The sequence below is a fragment of the Saimiri boliviensis genome, chromosome X (assembly GCF_048565385.1).
Source record: "Saimiri boliviensis isolate mSaiBol1 chromosome X, mSaiBol1.pri, whole genome shotgun sequence".
NCBI lineage: Eukaryota > Metazoa > Chordata > Mammalia > Primates > Cebidae > Saimiri > Saimiri boliviensis.
This window is the reverse complement of record NC_133470.1, coordinates 37,135,252-37,158,291: the sequence shown is the minus strand read 5'-3', so window position 1 is coordinate 37,158,291 and position 23,040 is coordinate 37,135,252. Positions and strand designations below refer to the sequence as shown.

Genomic DNA, 23,040 nt, shown 5'->3' with positions numbered 1-23,040 from the left:
AAAAAAAAATTGTTACCTTAAACCTTTACCTGAGACAGTCCTTCATATTCTAACCAATTCATTGCTTATTCATCTTTAAAAATGCTACGAGGCCAAGTGCAGTGGTGTGTACCTGTAATCCCAGTTACTGGAGAGGCTGAGGTGGGAGAATCACTGGAGGCCAGGAGTTCCACCTGGGCAGCAGAGCAAGACTGGTCTCTAAAATGTTTTTAATTAAAAAAAAAAAAAAAGCTATAGAAAAATTTAACCTTTTTCTACATAAAGTATGAATTTCTCACATATTCCATATAAATTCAGTAACAAGAATGGTAATTAAAATGCCTTTCTTTTATTAGTACTAAATCTCAGGAGGAAGTGAGAATAAACAAATGTAAAAGAAAACAAAATAAGAAAAAAAAAATTAAAAAAAACAAAAACAAATGTAAAAGAAACAGCATGAAATCATCTGTACAACAAAAGAGCCAATCCTGATGTAAGAAAAGCCTGTCAGTCATAAAAGAATTGTGAAGTGAAAAAAAAAAAAAGAAAAGAAAGAAAAGCCTGTTTTGTTAAGTTTTTATGATATAAAATAGATGCAGTACTGCAATGACACAAATTTGGAATCATTATCAACTTTATTTGTCACTCTTTATAGACATTGGTCCACTCCAACATAAAAAGCAGAATTCACCCACTTCCACTTAATATTCTATGGAATGAAGTTGTACCACAAACCATAGTAACTTACACAGGGGGAAAAGTTACTGAAATAAAAATATTCTATATTCATGCCTCAAAATGTCCCTCGGGGATTTTTGTGTGTAGAATTAAAAGCATCTATATACTCCACAGGCTAGTTTCTTCTTAGATCAATGTAGCATTTTTAGTATCCATACTAGACCATGTGGGTCAACAAACTTGCAGAAAAGGGTTAAAAAACAGCTGTCTTCTGTCACTCAGATACAGTTCCAAAACTAAGTGATTGTATAAGCACATCCATATTTTAGGGCTACTCTAAGTTAAAAACCTTTTCTCTTGTTTCAGAGTTATTTACATCAAATTAAGACATTTACAAATCAATCTCCCAAATATGATTTTCTCCTATGCTGTGTAAAGAACTTAAGCATTCCTAAGTTGGTCTAATAAGTTCAGTGCATTATTTTCCATCATAAATAACATGAACTACTCTAAATGTTTTACATTTCTTTCAGTGCATATTTCCAAATTCATTAAATAGAATGAAATCAGGTTAAATGGCTATATTATAATATTCAAGAATATTACGGAATCTACACCACACAGTTTGATTCACGTCAATACTATAATTCACTCTAGAAAAACATCACAGGCACACACAAAATAGAGAACAAAATTTGATCTTTTAAAAATAAATTTAAAGTATACTGTCTACTTTAAAGCACACTAAAAGATATATTTTAACAAAACAGCCAATTTCCAGCCCCCTTTTCTAACTCTGGCACAAGGAATGTTCAATCCATTCGAATCTTCTGGTTTGTCATCCTATAAATGATGCTGTCATATCCAGGATCCATGTTCCAAATATTGTAAGAGGTGATAATCACAGCCAAGGCCAAGCCGATCATTATCCAAAGTACCATGTTGAAAACCACAGAATATTCAAAATTATACTTATATGCTAGGTTATAGGGGCTTTCTGGGTTCTTCTACAATATAGAAAAAAAAGAAAAGAGGGAAGAATTTTAAGACAGAAGTTAGCCCAGTCTAGTGGCTATGACTCATTTGTCTAACAAACATTTCTTCATTAAGTGGCATAAGAGCTACTTATACTAGGAGGAAGCAAGAAGGAGCGCCTTCATGGAGAAGATACTTGCACTGATGGTGGAAGTATAAACCAGTCCACCTGCTTGGGAAAATTTGACAATACCTAATAAAGTTGATGGTGTACATATCGTGTGATCCAGTAAGTCCAGACGCTAGGGAGAATTTCTATATGTGTACCAAGAGACGTGTTTAAGAATATCATCAACAAGGCTGGGCATGGTGGCTCATGCCTGTCGTGCCAGCACTTTGGGAGGCTGAGGCAGGCCGATCACCTGAGGTCAGGAGTTTGAGACCAGCCTGCTGGCCAACATGGTGGAATCCTGTCTCTACTAAAAATACAAAAATTAGCTGGGTGTGGTGGCAGGCCCCTGTAATCCCAGCTACTCAGGAGGCTGAGGCACGAGAATCCCTTGAACCATGAAGGCAGAGGTTGCAGTGAGCTGAGATTGCATCACTGCACTCCAGCCTGGGCAACAGAGTGAGACTGTGTCTCAAACAAAAAATCATCAACAGAATGGATAATTGTGGTGTATCCCAAAGCAGAATATGTAACAGTAAAGTAACTACAGCTACATTCGTCAGCCTGAGTGAATCTTAAAAAGAATACTGAATGAGGAACACAGAAAAATACATATAGTATGATTCCATTTATATAAAATTCTAATACAGGGAAAACCAAACAATACTGTTTAAGGACAAATTACAAATGTAGTCAATCCATAAAGAAAAGTAAGGGAATGATTAACATGATATCCAGGCCAGCAGTTACCTCTGGATGAGGGAGGGTAGAGGGAGGAAATAGGAAGTGTCAAAGGAGCAAGCATTCTCTTAAGCTATTGATATGGTTTGGCTCTGTGTCCCCACCCAAATCTCATCTCGATTTGTAATCACCACACATCGAGAGAGGGACCTGGTGAGAGGTGACTGGATCACAGGGGCGGTTTCCCCCATGCTGTTCTCATGATAGGGAGGGCTCATGAGCTCTGACGGTTTAAAAGTATGGCACTTTCTCTCTCTCTGTCCTGCCGCCTTGTGAAGAAGGTGCCTGTCTCCCCTTTACCTTCCACCATGATTGTAAGTTTTCTGAGGCCTCCTCAGCCGAGCGGGAACTGTGAGTCAATTAAACCTCTTTCCTTTATAAATTACAGTATTAGTTCTTTATAGCCATGTGAAAATGGAGCTATATAGTGTTATTATTTTTATTCGTTAAATAACTAGTATTAAATATGTTATATACTTATATATGTATGATCCACTTAACATTTTTTTAAAAATACAGAGCTGTATAAAAACATTGTTTGAAAAACTGAATTCATTCTGACAAAGGCATTGTTTGGGAAACATCATTCATTCTGGCTAGAGAATTTTAAAAGCAGGAACACAGCAGGAGGTGAAGCTAGAAGCAGGAAAGCTACAGAAAATCTGACATGAGCCTCTGGGCAATAAGGAGCCACTGACAAGCTTTAGGCAGAAAGTGAGTGACATGATCAGGTTTGTCTTAAAAAAATAACATGAAAAAGTTAGCTGAGTGTGGTGGCTCGAGCCTACAGAACTGGCTACTCAGAAGGCTGAGGTAGGAGGATCACCTGAGCCCAGGAGTTTGAAGTTGCAATGTGCTATGACTGCACCACTGCACTCCGGCCTGGGATAGGGCGAGACCCTGTCTCAAAAAAAAAAAAAGAAAAGAAAAAAGATAACTATGATGACAATGTGTAGGATGGATTTGGGAGGAGCCAGCTGGGAAGCAGAGAGACAGATGAGTTCAGACAAGTTAGGAGGCAGCAGCCAAATGAGGTGGGAGACATCGGGGCAGGGTGCCTGGCAGTGAGGATGAAAAAGAAAATGTAACCGACGTCTATTTGTCCCTACAGCCCCAGCACCTGGCATGTTGCAGCACTCAGCAAATGTTCCCTAAACTCCTGTCTCCTTAAACTAATGGAAGAGAGTCATTTCAACTGTAGGAGAGAATGGGTACACAGACATGCGTATTTACCTGCGGGGAACTCAAGAGCTGAGGCAAATGTTAAAAGAATTTCACACCCATGGAGACCTCTTTCTTTCCTTTTTTTTTTTTCCCCTGATAAACAGGTTCTTTTTCCTACCCATTTTAAGTGTACAATTCAATGAATTTTAGTGGGTTCACAGTCATTGCCAAAATTTTAGAACATTTCTATCACCCTAAAAAGAAAGCTCATGGGCTGGGCACGGTAGCTTATGCCTGTAATCCCAGCACTTTGGTTGGCTGAGGTGAGCAGATTACTTGAGGCCAGGAGTTCAAGACCAGCCTGGCCAACATGATAAAACCCTGTCTCTACTAAAAGAACAAAAATGAGCTGGCTGTGGTGGCCAGCGCCTGTAGTCCCAGCTACTTGGGAGACTGAGGCAGGAGAATCACTTGAACTGGGGAGGTGGAGGTTGCAGTAAGAGTTGTGTCACTGCACTCCAGCCTGGGTGACAGAGCAAGACTTAGTCTCAGAAAAAAAGAAACCTCATGTTGAGGCCTCTTTTTCTCTATGAAGTAGGTAAGAGCATTAGTATGGAGTTGAGGGAAAGAGAAAAAAAGATAGAAAATAAAAGAAAAAACGGAAGAAAAAGAAAAGGAGAAGGGGGGGAGGGGGAGGAGGGGAAGGAGGGAGAGGAGGAGGGAGGTCCAGGTGTGGTGGCTCACACCTGTAATCCCAGCATTTTGGGGGCCAAAGCAGGCAGCTGGCTTGAGCCCAGGAGTTCAAGACCAGCCTGGGCAACATGGCGAAAACCCATCTCTACTAAAAATACAAAAAAATTAGCCGGGCATGGGGGTGCACACCTGCAGTCACAGCTACTCGGGAGGCTGAGATGGGAGAATTGTTTGAACTTGGGAGGCAGAGGCTGCAGTGAGCTGAGACTGCGCCACTGCACTTCAGCATGGGTGACAGAGTGAGACCCTATCTCAAAAAAAAAAAAAAGGAAAAATTCTCTGGGAGGCATTCCCACTGTAAACACATGTGCCAGCCACCCAGAGCCCAGGTGCCTTTCTATTTCCCTTTGCTGGCAGGCAGATTGTTTTTCAGTCTACCCTCTCGCTGAGGGCACAGCTCTTTCAGGGTCCCCAGCTTTATCTGGAGGTGGCCATTCCCATTCCCCACACACAAGGCACCAAAGGCCTCTTGGTCACCCGGCTGGCAAACATACTTAGGGTGGCCTGCTTGCCACATTCAGATTCCTCTTATTTACTTTGTAAGAGAATTTCCCTTTCTTTCCAGCTGAACTATGTACTTCTTATTTTTTAAGTTTTTATCTATTTGAAACGGAGTCTCGCTCTGACTCCCAGGCTGGAGTGCAGTGGCGCAATCGTGGCTCACTGCAACCTCTGTCTCCAGGGTACAAGTGATTCTCCTGGCTCAGCCTTCCAAGTAACTGGGATTACAGGCGCCCGCCACCATACCTGGCTAATTTTTGTAGTTTTAGCAGAGACGGGGTTTCACCATGTTGCCCAGGCTGGTGTGGAACTCCTGACGTCAGATGATCCTCCTGCTTCAGCCTCCCAAAGTGCTGGTATTACAGGCTTGAGCCACTGTACCGGCCCAAACTGTGTACTTTTTTAAAGGTCTATTTTTATCCAGCATTTCTAGATGTTTTATGGTAGGAAATTTTGGGGGGTTGTCTAGTCTGACATGCTGTCTGAAACAGAGGTCCTTCCATCCCCAGTTTAATTTAGAAAGAAACAATCTCAAACCAGTCATCACTAGACTATCTCAAATAGGCACTGGCTTCGACGTTCTGACTCTAAGTCCCACACTGAGGTCAGTAAAACTGAGCAGGGTGGGGGCTGCAAATGGGTCTGAAGCGGGGTTGTATGTAATTGACTGGATAGCTGAAATGCTGCAAGTGATGCAGCCAGCCCTAAGCAATGTTCTTGGGCGTAGGATGTTAGCGAGTATCTACACTACTCTTTCCCATCACCCTCCCTAGGTTCTGCTGCAGCTTTAAGTACATACGTATGTATGTAAATATGCTCGTACTTATGTGTTTTACCATGGCCAGTAACCATGGGAATGCTTAATCCTGACCCTCTAAATGCTTAAAATTGAAGCAAGATCCATACCCAAAAAACTGTTGAGGTAAATGAAAATTATAAAGAGGGGCACACAGAGGATCTCAGTAAGTAAGGGACTGTGTCACAAAGACAATGTGCCTCCTAGAAAAGCAGAGCCCACAGGATGTGGGCACCACACCATTTCCACACACCTTCACTTCTTTTTTTCAAAACAGGTTCTCACTATGTTTGCTCAGACTGGCCTCAAACTCCTGAGGAGCCAAGATGACAGGTGCACGCCACTGCATCTGGTGCCACATTAACTTCTGATGTCTCCTTGTGTATACTGACATTTGAATTATAATCTTGGATGATTTACTTTTACCTCTAACTCAAATTCTTGCATTATCTGATTATAACCCCAAAGAACTGATTATCACAGGCAAAATACACATCCTTATGTGAACAAGCAGCTTATATTTATTGATTGCTCATTCATGTCACCCATAGGTGATACAGGACTTGGTTGTTTTTTTTTAATAAAAAGCTGATTTTACAGTTTTAAAGCAGTATCTATACTCACCGCTTGTTTTGCCTCAAGGGTAGTCCTTGTCTTCCGAATGAGGGAAGTGTCAAATGACTTGACAGTGACTAACTCTACCACTGCATTCCCACCATAAAGATTGTACATGTCATCTGCAAACTGAAAGTTAGTTATTAACATTATTGGGAATCTCAAATGTGTACTTTTTAAATTTTTATTTGACAAATTAAAATCATATATATTTATCACATCAACATACTGTTTTGAAACATGTATAGATTGTGGAATGGCTTAAGTCCACATTGGCTAATTAACATATGCATTACCTCACTACTTATCATTTCATGCAATGAGTCAAACAGACTTATTAAAATTATTTGTAAAGCTTTCGTGCAACTACAGTAACAATGTACACTTACCTCCTGGCTCATGAAATACACTACATCTTAAAATAAGCAAGTTTTAAAGACTTTGATTATGCTCAACTATACAGAAAAGTGTTAACATATATTCAAATGTTTGACAGATATTTGAATGTTTAACATATATTCAAATGTTCAAAATAAAATTACTTTAAGAAGACACTGAATTTGTCGGCATATAAATTGGAGGAAGAGAAGTTGGAAAGAAAAATGAAGAAACCTTCCTAAGTGGTCTCCGGTTAATCACAAACATCCACAGAGATTAAAATATGAAGCCTCACTGAAAGGATGCCGGTGAACGATTTCAAGGGCAGAGGGGAACTAGTATTGATTATGCATCTGCTAAGTGTCTGGGACTGTGCTGGGCGTTCTACTTCAGTTATCTCATAGTGTTTAAGGGATACAGAGTTTCAGTTGAGGAAGATAAAAAAGTTCTAGAAATAGAAGATGGTGATGGCTGCACAACATGTGAATGTGCTAAATACCACTCAAACGTACAATTAAAAATGGTCAAAATGGTTACTTTATGTTATATATATTTTACCACAATAATTTTGTAAAGTTTTGTGTGAGGTAACTTTTCCTAGTGCCATTCTTTCTAGCATTAGGAAGAAATATATCAATATACATCTTTGACCCTACTCCATCCTTGGCCAGCATAATTAGAGGAGCCCCAAAGAAGGCAAGTAAGTCTTCAATCAACAGTGTTTAACAGAGCAGATTTTTCCATTAAGAGGCAAAAAGTGAAACACTCATACTCTTAACCTCTCCTATCGCATTGATATTTACCTTTTGCAGAGCATCAACAAGGATCTTAGAAGCATCTCTGAATTGTTCAGAGTCTTCCCCATAACGCTTCCCAATTTCATCCAAACCTGCCAGCTCCAGTGAATATAGGTCAGGAGAATGATCCTTGGCAAGATGCTTATGACGAGACAGCTTAGGAGAACAAACAAACCAAAACAGGTAGTGGATAAAGATGAAAGATGTCAAACACAGCCAGTTAAAGTTTTATGCCTAAACTAGGCTAAACTAAACCATACCAGTGAACCACAACATGCAAATAGTCTAAAACGGTGGCAAAAGAAACTGTCTTGAATAAGCGTTTCTGATAAATCCAACACGAATCTCACATTTAGGAGCAGTACAAGACTCCTTGGATATTTAATAAAAGCTTTCAACAAAATGCCTCAGTTTTAAAAACTTAGGTGTGGGCAAGGTATAAAAGAACAGATGGCTGGACCAGTTTGATCCCAGGAATGCACTATACTTCCCAACTCCCCAAACCAACACCTGTTGAAGAAGTGTGGAAAACAACCTCAGAAGACAGCAAACAGGTAAGAATTTCTATTTCAGTAACAAGGATGATGATTTAAAAAATCATTCACCAAAAACATACCCTTCAGGCAGATTTCATCCCTTTTTGACTTGACTGACAGCATTATTAGTCCAAACTATTATTTCTATTTTCGACCCAAAGATATAGCTAAAAATTAAGTCTTAAAGTCTGACAAGAAATCAACAGCCAAGTTAGGACTACAGCTGGGGTGTTCTTATGCCCAGGCTTGTGTTCTTGGAGGATATGCTGTCTCTCCCTAAAAAGGGGAAACGCAAAATAATTTGACTGTGACATGGATGTGTTCACAATTCCCAATATCGCCACTAATTTTTCAATTTTCATGGGATCATAAATCTAGGGCATACTTAATCAAACTTTTCAACTGGCTTCACTATCATTCAAGGATTCTCTAGAAACCAAAATAAATGGAACTGAAAAATTAGAGCAGCCTACTTACCAAGCTTGAAATATCATGTAGCACTTGCAGTTCAGAAAGAAAGAGCAGGTCAACCTTCAGAGAGCCCCAAAAAAAGAGCATTCTTTTAAATGTGCACCAGAGATCTTTATTTGCCGTTTATCAAATAAGGGACAAGATATTACAAATGTTGATCATATAAGTGAATCTATGTAATTATCTTCCATTTGGTATGTTTGCTTCAACTGAAAATGCATATAAAACATTATTTCCTAACAAAAAGGTGATAGCCATTCCCTAGCAGAGTGACTGCCACTCAATAGCTATATTTTTGCAAACCATAAAGCAAGTTCTCAAGTGGTTTCCTTCAAAGCATCAGGATATCCTGGCACTCTGCAATGAGATCCTACCATTGGCCCAGTTTGCTCACTTCCCTTGAATAGTTTCCACATCAGAGAATAAAAGATGATGGCCCTGGTCACCCACAGTAAATGAGGAGGCCACCTTGAAGGTGGCATGCCACATGGTTAAGAGGGTACATAAGCAGATGGATACGTTGAAGGACAGGAGTCAAAAGTAGAGGTGGCTCCCTCCACTGCAATGTCCAGAATGAATGAGAAAAATATGGCAACACATGAGCAGAGGCAGTGAACAACGGTTTCCAAGTTACCAGATCCACACAGCTCCACCAGTCACCAAGTAGATCCTATGACCTCTGGCCTGTTTGAATTAATAGGTGGCAACCCTTGTGCTAAAATGTGATGCTATTTACCACAGCTCAACTCACAAAAAGGATCAGTTTATTCATGAGAGTCCTAAGAAAATTACACTAAAGAAGACTCTATCCCAGCAGTAAATGTGCACAATTTTTCATTTTCTAAAATACCAAAATTTCAAGTAGTATAAGGAATGGGAGGCCAGACACAGTGGCTCATGCCTGTGATCCCAGCACTTTGGGAGGCAGAGGCAGGAGGACTGCTTGAGGCCAGGAGTTTGAGACCAGCCTAGACAACAGAGCGAGACCCTGTCTCTATTTTTTAAAAAGAAGGAAATTAATAATGATATTCATGTATTTGTTGAATAACTGCACTTACCTCATTGTTCCTACTCAGAGAATTGAGGGGGAGTGAACTGAGAACAGAGTTTTCTTGAAACAGGCGGTTACGGAGCTGGCGTAAGGTGACTGAAAGGTCTTCAAACACTGAGTTTGCCTTCCCTACCATATACACTCTCTGTAAGAAGAATAGAAAATTTTAAGTTACTCACATTCTACAGATTAATTCCAATACACAGAGGTATGACAACATTGTTTATAAATTAGTATTAAATTTTCATAAATTACATTTCATAATAAAGTTTTAAATATAAAAGTTTATTTTTAAAGATGTCTTAAAAACTTTTATCACTTACTTCCTCACTGGGAGCCAACTGCAAAACAACAGGAGTTTCCTCAGAAAATAAGGCGTGAATGGAATTTGCAACACTGTCAAGACTAAAAGGAACTGCCTGAAATTTAAGAGTAAGAACGCAATGATTATGTGAACCAAAGTGGGAAGAATCATTCAGATGGTATTTAAAAAGAAGCCTTAAATTTTTTTTTCCAGCATTTTTTTATGGAAGTATAGAAGCACCAAATCATTTCCAAACAAGCCTTTCTGAGGGCACAGATTAAACAGCCCCCTGGTAGGCCGAGTCTGTATCTCCCAATGTGCTTCGGTGGAAAATAACTTAAACCTGATAGACACAACACTATATATAGCACAAACCATTTTCTAGTGGTCATTTATGTATTTGAAGCAGCAATACATTTGGTTTCAATATTGATTAAATGTGCCACGATGAATGTGTATTCCACAATAAATTATTTAACTTGCATTGAAGAGGTTAGAGGAATCTAAGTATTGAATTTAATTGAAATAAAAATGGAATTGATCTTTTATATCAAAATTTTAAAAATGTTTAATGAGATTTAACATTTGTCTTCAGATAGCCTAAAGACTCTTAGGTAAGGTGTTAAGCATGTCATAAGGTTTTTGAAGCCTTTATCTTAGGACATGATAATATTACTAGATTAAAATAACCAATTGTGATAAGACCTAATTTTTTTCTTGAATTTCTTATTAAAGTGTAAAATACATATAATATAGTGTACAAATCTTGGGGTAATAGCTAAACAAATGTTTACAAATACATGCACTCAGGTAGCCCAGCCAGATCAAGACACAGAAGACTATCAGCACCCTCGAAGTACCACCTTCACCCTCAAGGGTAACGAAAATTTTGACTTCTATCCCTATAGATTTGTTTTGTACTACATGATTTTAAAAAAAAAATTATTTTTCTCCTCAAAAAATTATTTGATTCCCAGTATTACTGTATTAAAACAAGAAGTACAGTCGTGTTTTTGTTTCAATGGAGACTTCTTATGTTGCTCTTCCATTCAGTAGTTCCCTTACTACCTAAAGATTCATGTTTTTAAGTAGCAAAGTAACGCTAATGTGGTACAGGCAGAAATCAATGTGATTATGTCTTACTGATGAAATCCCAGCATCACTTTTTTTTTTTTGGACAGAGTCTTGCTCTATCGCCCAGGCTGGAGTACAGTGGCATGATCTCAGCTCACTACAGCCTCCGCCTCCCGGGTTCAAGCGATTCTCCTGCCTCAGCCTCTGGAGTAGCTGGGATTACAGGCACACACCACCATACCTGGCTAATGTTTGTATTTTTAGTAGAGATGAGGTTTTGCCATGTTGACCAGGCTGGTCTTGGACTCCTGGCCTCGAGTGATTCACCCATCTTGGCCTCCCAAAGTGCTGAGATTACAGGCATGAGCCACCATGACTGGCCCTTTTTTTTTAATTCACAATTTTAATGTATGTATTTTTAAATCTCTTTAAAATTGGCCTATTATCCGTAGTTCTAAGGAGATGAATTCTGTTTGTTGCACCTGGTTTCTCATGGCATTTTTTTTTCCTTCAGGTGCTTTGTAAATTCCACTCATCTTCCATTTTTCACCAAAGGAGCCCTTGGCTGTGGAGGTATCCCCGTGGTGCAGGTCGTGTGAATTTGGAAAGAACCACTCTGCACAGCATAAGCCTATAATTCTAATTTATCTCAGGGAATTCCGGGTCCAACAGCCAAGGGCAGCAAGCCAGCTCCTGTGCAACAGCCCTGAGGCACCTGGGGTTTTACTAGTCCTCTTTTCAAGAACAAGCTGACAGCATTTTCTAGTCCCTGGCTTTCTGCAGCAAACACAGTTTCAGTGTCCGCTCCTGCTCACCAGTATGGCTTCTGTGTTCCCCATCCATATGTACCACTTGTGTGTACCACCCATTCTTGCATTCAAGTTTAGTTATGCTAGTAAAAATGTTTTTGTGACATTCTTTGAAGCACTTCTATATGCTTATAATGGAAGGAGGACCTCTCAGATCAGCACAGTCACCCACATTGCCGGAATGGCCAGTGAAGGAGTAAGTGAGCCAGCAAGCAGCCTCCACTGTCCTTACACACACACAGAGGTAAAATCCTTCAGGGAAGATGACAAGCCAGTGGCCAAGAAAATGGCAGCAGCAGACATCCACAACTGGTTTCTCCTTTGGTGGCTCTCTTTTTTGAGTCTCTCACTATTTTGAGTGGGGCAATTTCTCTCTTATCTTAAACAGTACTCTCATCCACAGAGAACAGCCAAGTCTCAATCGATTATAATCATCATGTAATTTTCTTAAAAAAATTGTTTTTGAAAGAATTTCAAAAGCAACTGTGCATCAAAAACAGGTAAGAGAAGTATGTTTAGAATGGAATTCATAATGACAGCTGACAGGGGAAAATGTAAAATGCAAAATGCATCCCTTTAATTTTTTATAATAAATACTCACATTCTCCAAAGGGTACGAAATGACATTGCCTGGGGGTAGAGCCAGTTTGTCCACTCCCTTCACCATCACCATGATGGTAGCTCGAGGACGATGAAACAGGTTACCTACTGCGAGTCCTGGCCAAGAAAGGTCCTAAACGTTGAAAAGCACAAAACGGTGCTTGATTATCAACTCAGGAACCCACCCTGCCAATAACATCTAACAAGCCGAGTTAAGGGGTTCTGGGATGACACTGACAAACTTCACAGGGAAAGTAAACATTTTATTTACGGCAGTTGTTGCAATCTCCTAATCAAGAATGCTGATTTTTACCCTCTTCATTTTCTTAAAATTCTACAGATTGGAAACAAAGTCTAATAGTAAGTCATCTCACACCTTTTGTGGAAAAAAAGCAGGCAAGTAAACCATAGGTAATTTTCAAATTTCAGATTGCAAAATAATTCTTTTCTTCAGGTAGCCATGGACATTTTCTTCCTCCACATCATTTTCTGCCCTTATATATAGCATCACTTTTATCTTTCACAGTGACATAGCAAGATGGTCATGCAAACATCCTCTTTAGACTAAGCTCTTTATAAATAAAATAATTCCTATTAACTATTTTCTCAAAGTTATTTTAACAGCCATCTGTAGTCAAGTTTAAGGTTATAAAGAACTAGATGGTTGGGGCCGGGTGCAGTGGCTCACGCCTATAATCCCAGCACTTTGGGAGGTTGAGGCAGGAAGATCACCTGAGGTCAGGAGTTCGAGACCAGCCTGGCCAACATGGTGAAACCCTGTCTCTGCTAAAAATACAAAACATTAGCCAGGCTTGGTGGCGGGTGCCTGTAATCCCAGCCACTTGGGCGGCTGAGGCAGGAGAATCGCTTGAACCTGGGAGGCAGACGTTGCAGGGAGCTGATACCGCACCACTGCACTCCAGCCTGGGTGACAGAGCGAGACTCCGTCTCAAAACAAAGCAAAACAAAACAAAAAAAACTAAAGAACTAGATGACTGGGTATGGTGGTTCATGCCTGTAATCCCAGCACTTTGGGAGGCTGAGGCAGGTACATTGCTTGTGTCCAGGAGTTCAAGACCAGCATGGGCAACATGGCTAAACCCTGTCTCTACAAAAAATACAAAAATTATCTGGGCATGGTGTTGTGTGCCTGTGATCCCAGCTACTGGGGAGGCTGAGGTGGGAGGATCACTTGAACCTGGTAGATGGAGGTTGCAGTGAGCCGAGATTGGGCCACTGCATTCCAGTTTGGACGACAGAGCAGGATTCTGTCAAAAAAAACCACAAAAGAAAACAAAACAGAAAAAGAATTAGGTACAGGCTGGGTGCGGTGGCTCATGCCTGTAATCCCAACACTTTGGGAGGCTGAGGCAGAAAGGCTGCTTGAGGCCAGGAGTTAAAGACCTACCAGCCTAGACAACATAGCGAGACCCTGTCTCTACAAAAAACTCAAAAATTAGCCGGGCATGATGGCATGCATCTGTAGTCCTAGCTACTCAGAAGGCTGAGGCAGGAGGCTGAAACAGGAAGATCACTTGGGCACAGGATTTTGAGGCTGCAGTAAGCCATCTCAAACTCAGCTTGGGTGACAGAGCCAGACCCTGTCTCTAAAAAAAGAACTAGGTACAAATTGTATCCTTAAATGTAAACAACCAATCATGTTCACTTTGGTTGCCAAAAGACTGCAAAGAGCTCAGGGGCTCTGCCCTTAGGCCTGGCAGTGAAGCAGTTCCCATGCAGAGCTTCTGGTTTCAGGGGTGCTCAGGATTTGGAGAAAAGTCCCTTTCAATGGCTGATGATACATATTGAGAGGCTACATCAAAAGCACCAGACTTACAAAGAGAAGGAGATGATAGCACAGAGCAAGTTGCATTTCCTTTCTTCTAAGCCCTGGCTTCCAATCTCTGATATTGACTGGGTCTAGACCCTCCTGCCCCCTATAATCACATAAGCAACCAATCACTGCAACAGGTCATAGCTTCATTCTAGGAAACCAAGGTCCTTGGCTGCCCCGTGGCCACTAACCACACTATTTTCCTAACCTCAGGCATAATGCGTATATATTTTATCATAGTGAATCTATCACCTGTACTAAAAAAACAAAAACAAAGTAGATATCCTGTTAATACCAGGACAGATATATTCTCTAATATACAAAGAATTTCACTACTATGAATAAATATATAGTAAATGATTTCTAATGATTTGTTTCAGAAGCCAAGCTTGAAGCACTTATCCAAAATCTTCCCGACCACAAATGGGCTTTTTAAAAATTAATTCATTTATTTTTAATTGAGATGGGGGTCTCAAAATGTTGCCCAGGCTGGTCTCAAATTCCTGTGTTCAACTGATCCTCCCACCTTGGCCTCCCAGAGTGCTGGGATTATAGGCGTGAGCCACTGCGCCTGTTCCAGATGAGCTTTTTAACTTTTGTAATCTGTACCAAATGTACCTATGTTTGTTTGATGCTTTTTTGGGCTATTAGCAAAAATCAGTAAAAATGTTCTTAGAAGCAGCTCCCAACATTTAAAACAATATATACATACATCTTTCACAGAGAAGCCCATGGTCAATGCAGCCACATCTGGGATCCGCTCTCCTGGTATAGGCCAATTTCCATTTCGGAAAACAACAGACCCTGGTGATCTTAATATACTAAACTCATTCCCCAAAACACCTGAAAAGAAAACAGATTAGTAAATGAATCATCAACATCATAAATCTTTTACCTTGACAATTATTAAATATAATACATGTTTCCCCATTCACCACTGACTTAGCACATTAAATTATGATTGGTCAAAATGCTGAGTCCTAAACAATAACAAATTCTTTTTCAAAGTATCGCTCTAAGAATTTAAGTCCACACATTCTGCTAGAGCAAAAGTACAACTATCAGAGCCTCTCTGGACCTATTCCGGTTCAGGGGCTACCTGATAAAAACAAGAAACAAACAAACAAAATCTCAAAAAGAGATCAACAAAGGTACAACTATAAAACAGGGTTTCCTAATGATACAGACACCTTCCTACTGATGGCTCTTAATAGAGGCATGTAGCAATTTGGCAGGAATTAGAAATCAGTGGCATATCTCCAAAACTTAAAAAACAAAAAAACAAAACCCAGGCACAGACTAAAAAGGAAGAAAAGAAACTTGAAATCTCTAAATTATTTCTATCAGCAATCCTCTCTACATAATGGAAATTCATAAAGTTCCTAGTATGGCATTATAAGATTTTGGCAGGTTAGTATATCTTAGGATAGGTAACATCTTTCCTTATGTCCTACAGGCAACCCTAGTGAAGTGAGGACTGTCAAATGTGGTGGGGGTGGGTGGGGACATAACATATCACAAATGGAAACATAAAAACACTTCAGACTTTAGAAACGAAGTCCAGGAAATAGTATTTGTAGTTGACATGTCAAGAGGGTAAGAAAAGGTATTCTGTAATGATAAAGTCAACTAGTCTAAGGATTTGGAATTAAAAGATAAAGATAAGAATAAAGGGACTATTTTATAAGCCCTCCACAGCTAAGGATGACATATTTGGCCTCTTCATCCATTATTCATTAACCTAGTGATATCTAGCTTACACAGGGACAAGTAGCTAATGGAAGCTTTGGGTTACTATGAAAAATTTAGCTCCAAGTCCAGAACAAATGTTACACACCTAGTATGGGAAAATTAGACTTCAGTAAAGCATCAGTGTTATTCTCTTGACCTAAGGAAAGTACCACTAACAGGGTATGGAAATAAAGTTGGAAGCAACAGTAAATGTTTTGATGTTGCAATATTGACAGTAAATAAAAGGCCTCAGGATGGTGCCGATACAAGAAGAGTTACAAATTTCAATCCAGCAGAGCTGTCAGAACAGGAATTTCCAAACTGCTCTAGCTGAAGACAGACCAAAAAATTAGCAGAATGGAATGGCCTTTTGTAACTGATAGAGATCTTGGTTCACTAAAGCAGTACTACTGCAAACACTAAGAGACCTATGCTTCCCAAGTACCCTAACATATTTTGTTTTTTGTTTTGAGACGGAGTCCAGCACTGTCACCCAGGCCGGAGTGCAGTGGCACGATATTGGCTCACTGCAACCTCCACCTCCCAGGTTCAAGCGATTCTCCTGCCTTGGCCTCCCAAGTAGCTGGGATTACAAGCGTATGCCACCACGCCTGGCTAAATTTTGTATTTTTAGTAGAGACGGGGTTTCACCATGTCCGGCAGGCTGGTCTCAAACTCCTGACCTTAGGTGATCGGCCTGCCTTGGCCTCCCTAAGCGCTGAGATTACAGGCGTGAGCCACCACGCCTGGCCCCAGGTACCATACACATTTAAAAAACCATATTTTGATTTGGAGACACCCTTGTTTTGAGACATAGCCCTACTCATTCAATCCAGCAAACCTATATCAAATAATTTGCCTCAACTTCATAGTTAGTTTCAACTTCCATGCCTGTACAACAGTCCTTCAGAAGCCCAGAGCTTTGGAAAGACCTCAGAGTCAGGGACTCCTATTCAGAGAAAGGTCATTTGTTCAAATTTCTGCTTACAGGTATAAGCATGTCTCAGGGATACCTGTCAGAAAGTCATCCCTCCTCTATTTGAATACTACCAGTGATGGGGACACCACCTCAATATATGAACTACACTTGCCAGCAACTGGCTCTATTGTCCCAGCATTCTAGTCCTTTGAAAACTTTTTCCTTGTACTGAACTGAAATGAGCTTCCTAACTTTCAACTTCCTATGCTATCGCTCCCCCACTCAGCCTCACAGATAACCTCATCTCCAGCTTCACAGAGAAAACAGAGGAATTTCTTGAGGTACCTGCTTCCTCTCCCCACCACAAACTTACCTGCATAAGCCCCCATCTGTACCTCCTCTCCCTCCAGACATGAGGGCAGGGATGTCCCTCCTCCAGTCTAAGATAATCCTGTGTTCAGCCTTCTTAGGGACCTTAGTTCCTTCACTGTTTATTAAGTAAACCACTATTCTAGGACCGATAATATATCAGGAGTTAGGTGGCTATATGGTAATAGGCATCAAAAGATGGCCCTATAGAATACATGCTCCATGAAGGCAGGGATTTCAGTGCATCTTGTTCACACACTATCCCCAGGGCTGAGAACAGAGCCTGACACACAGGTGCTCAGTAAGTACTTGTTGAGTTAACGAATGAATAAAGTGACACCTCAAACCACCAATGAAGTCACACCTCAAACCACCGATTTTCTCCCTCTCCACTGGCCCTTTCGCTTCAGCATAAATATATACTCAGGGCACTCCCATTCTATAACTAAAACCATTAACAAACCTCCTTTGGTCCTACCAGTCTCCACCAGCTACCAGCCTCTGCTCCCCTTCAGAGGAAGCATCCAGGAAGAGCCATCAACCACTGTTTGCTTCTATATTTCATTTTACGTTTACTACCTAACCCGCATAATTTTTTTTTTTGAGACAAGAGTCTTGTTCTGTCACCCAGGTTGGAGTGCAGTGGTAAGGATCTCGGCTCACTGAAACCTCCGTCTCCCAAGTTCAAGAGATTACTCTCCTGCCTCAGCCTCCTAAATAGCTGGGACTACAGGCACGTGCCATCGCGTCTGGCTAACTTGTGTATTTTTTTTTTGGTAGAGACGGGGTTTCACTATGTTGTCCAGACTGGTCTTGAACTCCTGATCTCAAATGATCTGCCCGCCTTGGCCAAAGTGCTGGGATTATAGGCATGAGCCACTGCACCCGGCCACCCATCCCTTCCAAGCCCACCATGCCACTGAAACAACTCACCAAACTAAAAAGGCAATTTCCTTCCCTTAATTTCATCTAACTTCCCAAAGCATTTGATACTGGCAACTCCCTCCTTGAAAGGCCCCTGCATTGGTCTTCATGCAGCCACAGTCCCTGGTTTTCCTTGCAACCCCTTTGACTGCCTCTCCTCTGTTTCTTTCCCTTCCTGTCCTTTAAAGCAGTGGTGGCCAACCTTTTTAGCTTTCAACCCTGTCAGCACAAAACTGGAAAAGTAGTCTTTCTCTCTTCTCTCTCTCCCTCTCATCCTCTCCATGTAAAGCATATACTTCCACTATAGTAACAGATTATGTATTTGTACTATGTTACAAAGCACGCAAAAATAAAATTTTTTAAAGGATAATATACCTGTGTAGTATTTTTCCCAATCGAATCATGAGAAAACATCAGATAAACCCAAACTGAGGGACAGTCTACAAAATATCTCATATTTATTATTCAAAAAGAGATAAGATAAAAATAGGCCAGGCATGGTGGCTCACACCTGTAATCCCAGCACTCTGGGAGGCCAAGACAGGCGGATCACTTGAGGCCAGGCATTCAAGACTAGCTTGGCCATCATGGTCAAACCCCATCTCTACTAAAAATTAAAAAATTAGGCCAGGCATGGTGGCTCACACCTGTAATCCCAGCACTTTGTGAGGTTGGGGCAGGTGGATTAGCTGAGGTCAGGAGTTTGAGACCAGCCTGTCCAACATGGTAAAAGCCTGTCTCTCCTAAAAAAAATAGAAAATCAGCCAGGCATGGTGGTGCACGCCTGTAACCCCAGCTACTCAGAGGCTGTAACAGGAGAATTGCTTGAACCCAGGAGGCGGAGGTTGTGGTGAGCCGAGATTGTGCCATTGCACTCCAGCCTGGGCAAGAAGAGCAAAACTCCATCTCAATTAAAAAAAAAAAAAAAAAGTCAGTTAGGTAGATAGATAGATGAATACTGGGTGAGATGGCTCACATCTGCCTGTAATCCCAGCACTTTGGGAGGCTGAGGCAGGAGGATCACTTGAGCCCAAGAGTTCAAGACCTTATCTCTACAAAAACAAATAAAAAATTAGCTGGGTATGGTGGCATGCACCTGTGTCCCAGCTACTAGGGATGCTGACGTGGAGAATCGCTCGAGTCTGGGTGGTCGAGGCTGCAGTGAGCCGTGATCACACCAGTGCACTCCAGCCTGGATGACAGAGTGAGACCCTGTCTCAAAAACAAGAACGAAAAAGACATAAATAAAAGTTCTAGTACATTCTTCTGAGATCCAAATGGATCACCTAGCATATTACACTTTGGAGATCTGAGGGCTCCATTCTTGACTCTCACTGCTTTCCTATTCTACATCTCTCCCAGGCTGGGCTCATCTACTCCTAAGGCTGCAAACACCAAAACACCGAATTCACCATCTTTCCACACGCTTCTCCTGTATCCTCTATCTTGAAGGATGATACCGCCTTCACTCAGTGGCCGGAATCAGTCGTCTTTAAATCATTCCGCAGCAACACAGGTAATTAGCCACTGAATTTGATCTTGTTTTTCTTATCTCATGAATCCTTTCCCCTCTATGTCCAGGGCACGCTCTTCAGGCCCTCACCAGGTTTGCTAGAATTGGTTGCCTTATGACCCTTGTCATGCCACTCTCCAATCCAGCCTTTCCCGTAACTGCTTCAAAATACACATCTGTTCATTCACTCTTCTGCTTAAATGCCTTCTCTCACTGCCCAGAGACTGAGGCAAAACCCAAAACATTAACACCCAAGGAACCTCATCAACCTTTTTTCTGGGATCTCCCCAACTTAATCCCTGTACATTGCAGCCCCACCAAACTGCTTGCCCCTTTGCTCCCACATTGCTGTGCTTTTACACATACTGTTCTGTTTCAAATACATTTTCGTCCCACCCCAACTTTTCACAAATTAGCCCTGGGAGGCACCTCCCATGGGAAATTTTCCTCAGCCTCCCCAGTCTGGGCTAAGTGTCCTTCCCTCTAGGAACTCCACTATACTGTGCTATGATTGTCTATGAATGGTGGATGGAATCAATCAATAACAATAATAATAAAATGGGTCCTATCTCTCTTCTCTTCTACATGACATCACTTCGAATTCCATGTGTTCACCCTTGGCCTTTCTTCTCCAGGCTAAGTATCTGAATTTTTTTCAAATACTCCTCATGATATGGTATTCAAAACCCTAGTTCCCTTTCTCTCTCTAAGTCCCTAGTGCTCTCTAGTTTGGTAATACGGTTTTTAAAGGATTTCTATTTTTGTTTCTGCCTGGAATAGAGAAGTCAGAGCTCTTAAAGATGTTTTCCATTACATCACATTCAGTCATTGTGGAAAATAATAATTGAACCTCATCTGACAAGACTGAGCAATTAAGAAGCTGACAGGATCGGGTTCTTGTTCTGTAAGAACTCGGCTACGCTAGTAAGGCAAGCATGTTCAAACCATGTGCAGAAGCAATTACTTTATCTCCGACCCAAAACAGAAAAGCTTATACTTCACTGAATCAAAATAATATCAGTCAAAACATTAAAACATGGAATCTCAATAGACATTCAGTTAAACCACAGGATCAAAGGGAACATTTTTTAAATTTAGAAAACTGAATTAAAATTAATTCCCTCAAAGTATCTCAGTAGATCAGAATGATCTTTCCAGAGCCAGAAACAGAAGAAAGAACTCTAAAACGTTTGGGGCATGGATACAACATAGCTATCGTTAACATAAAATCCAGCACCTCTAGGGACAGAGGAGATCTGCAGATTTCAAGAGCATCCTGGCGCGGAATTAAATCACCATTCCAAAAGCAGGACCTCCCAACACCTCACATAGGTTTTTGGTTTGTTTGTTTGCTTGCTTCTGAGACAAGGCCTGGCTCTATCGCCCAGGCTAGAGTGCAGTGGCATGATCTTGGCTCACTGCAACCTCCGCCTCCCGGTTTACGTGATTCTCATACCTTAGCCTCCTGAGTAGCTGGGATTACAGGTGTGCCCCACCATGACCGGCTAATTTTTGTATTTTCAGTAGAGATGGAGTTTCGCCATGTTGGCCAGTCTGGTCTTGAATTCCTGATCTCAGGTGATCCGCCTGCCTCGGCCTCCCAAAGTGCTGGGATTACAGGCGGGAGCCACCGCACCCAGCCTCCCATAGGTTTTAAACTGACACACTGAGAATCGGAGCACGCATTCCTCCAAGCTGTTCTCAACTTGGCCTCTTGTTCACTACTGTCTGTGCCTCCAATCTTAGCTCCCATCACTCCCACATTCTCACACAGTAATAGCATTACGTGTGCAACACAACATACATAATGGAAAAGGCCCATCCATGGCACCAGCTCATCTGAAATCAAATCCAGCTTTGCTATTACCTGTTTAGCATTGGGTAATTTATTTAGGTTGATGGCCCTGCAAAACGAAGATGATACCTTCTTCTAAGGATTGCTGTCACGTGAAATACATTACCACATGATAAGCAGTAAGAGGCCACGTATTAGCTGATTTCTTCTCCTCTTGCTGAATGCTTGGGAACCTAGGTTCTACTCAGAAAGCTACCATTTAGTGACATGTGACCCTAAATATGTGACTCATATCCTAGTTTCCAAATCCTTAAAATTTGCAACTTCGAAAAACTATTAAGAGGTGCTTTGTATTCGCCTTAAATCATATGGCCGAGCGCGGTGGCTCACGCCTGTAATCCTAGCACTTTGGGAGGCCGAGGCGAGCGGATCACGAGGTCAGGAGTTCGAGACTAGCATAGCCAACACAGTGAAACCCCATCTCTACTAAAAATACAAAAATTAGCGGGGCGTGGTGACGGGTGCCTGTAATCCCAGCTACTCGGGAGGCTGAGGCAGGACAATCACTTGAACCCGGGAGGAGGAGGTTGCGGTGAGCCGAGATCGCGCCGTTACACTCCAGCCTGGGCAGCAAGAGCAAAACTCCGTCTCAAAAAAAAAAAAAAAAAAAAAAAAGAAAGAAAGAAATAAAAGAAAAGAAATAATCATATAAAAATAATGACTCCATCTCAACTTTTGCATCATGAAATATATATGAGGGAGGAGATTTCAGCAATTACTGATGACAACTACTAGAAATGAAGACACTATACAAATGCAAAAACATCGCGGCAGCCAGTGGCAGCTAAAAAGTCTGCCTTCCCTTCTTCGCAATAGGCTGCGGTTTAGCAGTTCATTGAGAAATGCATCTCCGTACTCCGAAGAGCCTCTCAAGACGGAAGAGGCCGGCCGGACGCGCCTTCCGCAAAGAAATGGATGGTGGAGGCCGCCTCAGGGGTCCCCTACGCAGCCAGGCCCTGGCGGCCTGGCCGCGCCGCCACGGCCGATCCGGAGAAGATGCTGATTGGGGAGGCGGCTGAGGTGAGGCCTCCGCGACTGACCGCACTGCGGCACCCGCCCCGCTTGCCCGCAGCCGCCCCCGACCCCCAAGCCCAGCGGCGCAGGGCCTCCCCAGGTACGTCCTGCCCGCCCCCGGCTCCTCACCCGCCACCAACGCCAGGAGCATGATAAACACAGCCATGGTGCCGTGGCGGCCGCAGCAGTGCGGGGCAACACGGAGCTGGCCGGCGGGACCCGGGCGACTACTGCAGCTTGAGGCGGTGACGCGCTCGGACTCGTCTAGGCTCCCGGGTCCCCTCCCTTCCTCGCGTCCGCAGGGATAGCTGCCGCTTTCTCCACCAATCACCAGTTACGCCGCGGCCCACGGAATAGGCGTAACCTAGGAAGCTTCCGTCTGATGGGCGGGGTTAAAGTAACGGATGGAGAGCTCTGCCAATGGGAGGCAGCGATTGACAAGCCGGGCAGTCCCGCCCCCCCCAGTTCAGTGATGACGGGTCACGAGGTG

General features: G+C 42.0%; 1 protein-coding gene across 1 annotated transcript; it reads right to left on the bottom strand.

Annotated features, from left to right (window-relative positions):
- Positions 1–595: 595 nt before the first annotated feature.
- On the bottom strand, positions 596–22,854 carry ATP6AP2 (ATPase H+ transporting accessory protein 2). Its single transcript, XM_003924039.3, has 9 exons — positions 22,680–22,854; positions 14,938–15,068; positions 12,393–12,524; positions 9,928–10,023; positions 9,612–9,749; positions 8,560–8,613; positions 7,553–7,702; positions 6,381–6,500; positions 596–1,664 (listed from the first exon to the last, which is right to left on the bottom strand). Exons 1-9 carry the CDS (start codon positions 22,714–22,716, stop codon positions 1,470–1,472), a joined length of 1,053 nt encoding a protein of 350 aa, XP_003924088.1. The 5' UTR covers positions 22,717–22,854; the 3' UTR covers positions 596–1,469.
- Positions 22,855–23,040: the final 186 nt, after the last annotated feature.

Bases quoted from the DNA above. Each gene is read 5' to 3' on its own strand.
- ATP6AP2 (XM_003924039.3), bottom strand. From the start codon at position 22,716: ATGGCTGTGTTTATCATGCTCCTGGCGTTGGTGGCGG. The intron at 12,525-14,937 runs GTATGTATATAT...TTCAACGTTTAG, and splicing joins TGGGCTTCTCTGTGAAAGAT to GACCTTTCTTGGCCAGGACT. The intron at 9,750-9,927 runs GTAAGTGATAAA...TTCTTCTTACAG, and splicing joins AGTTGGCTCCCAGTGAGGAA to AGAGTGTATATGGTAGGGAA.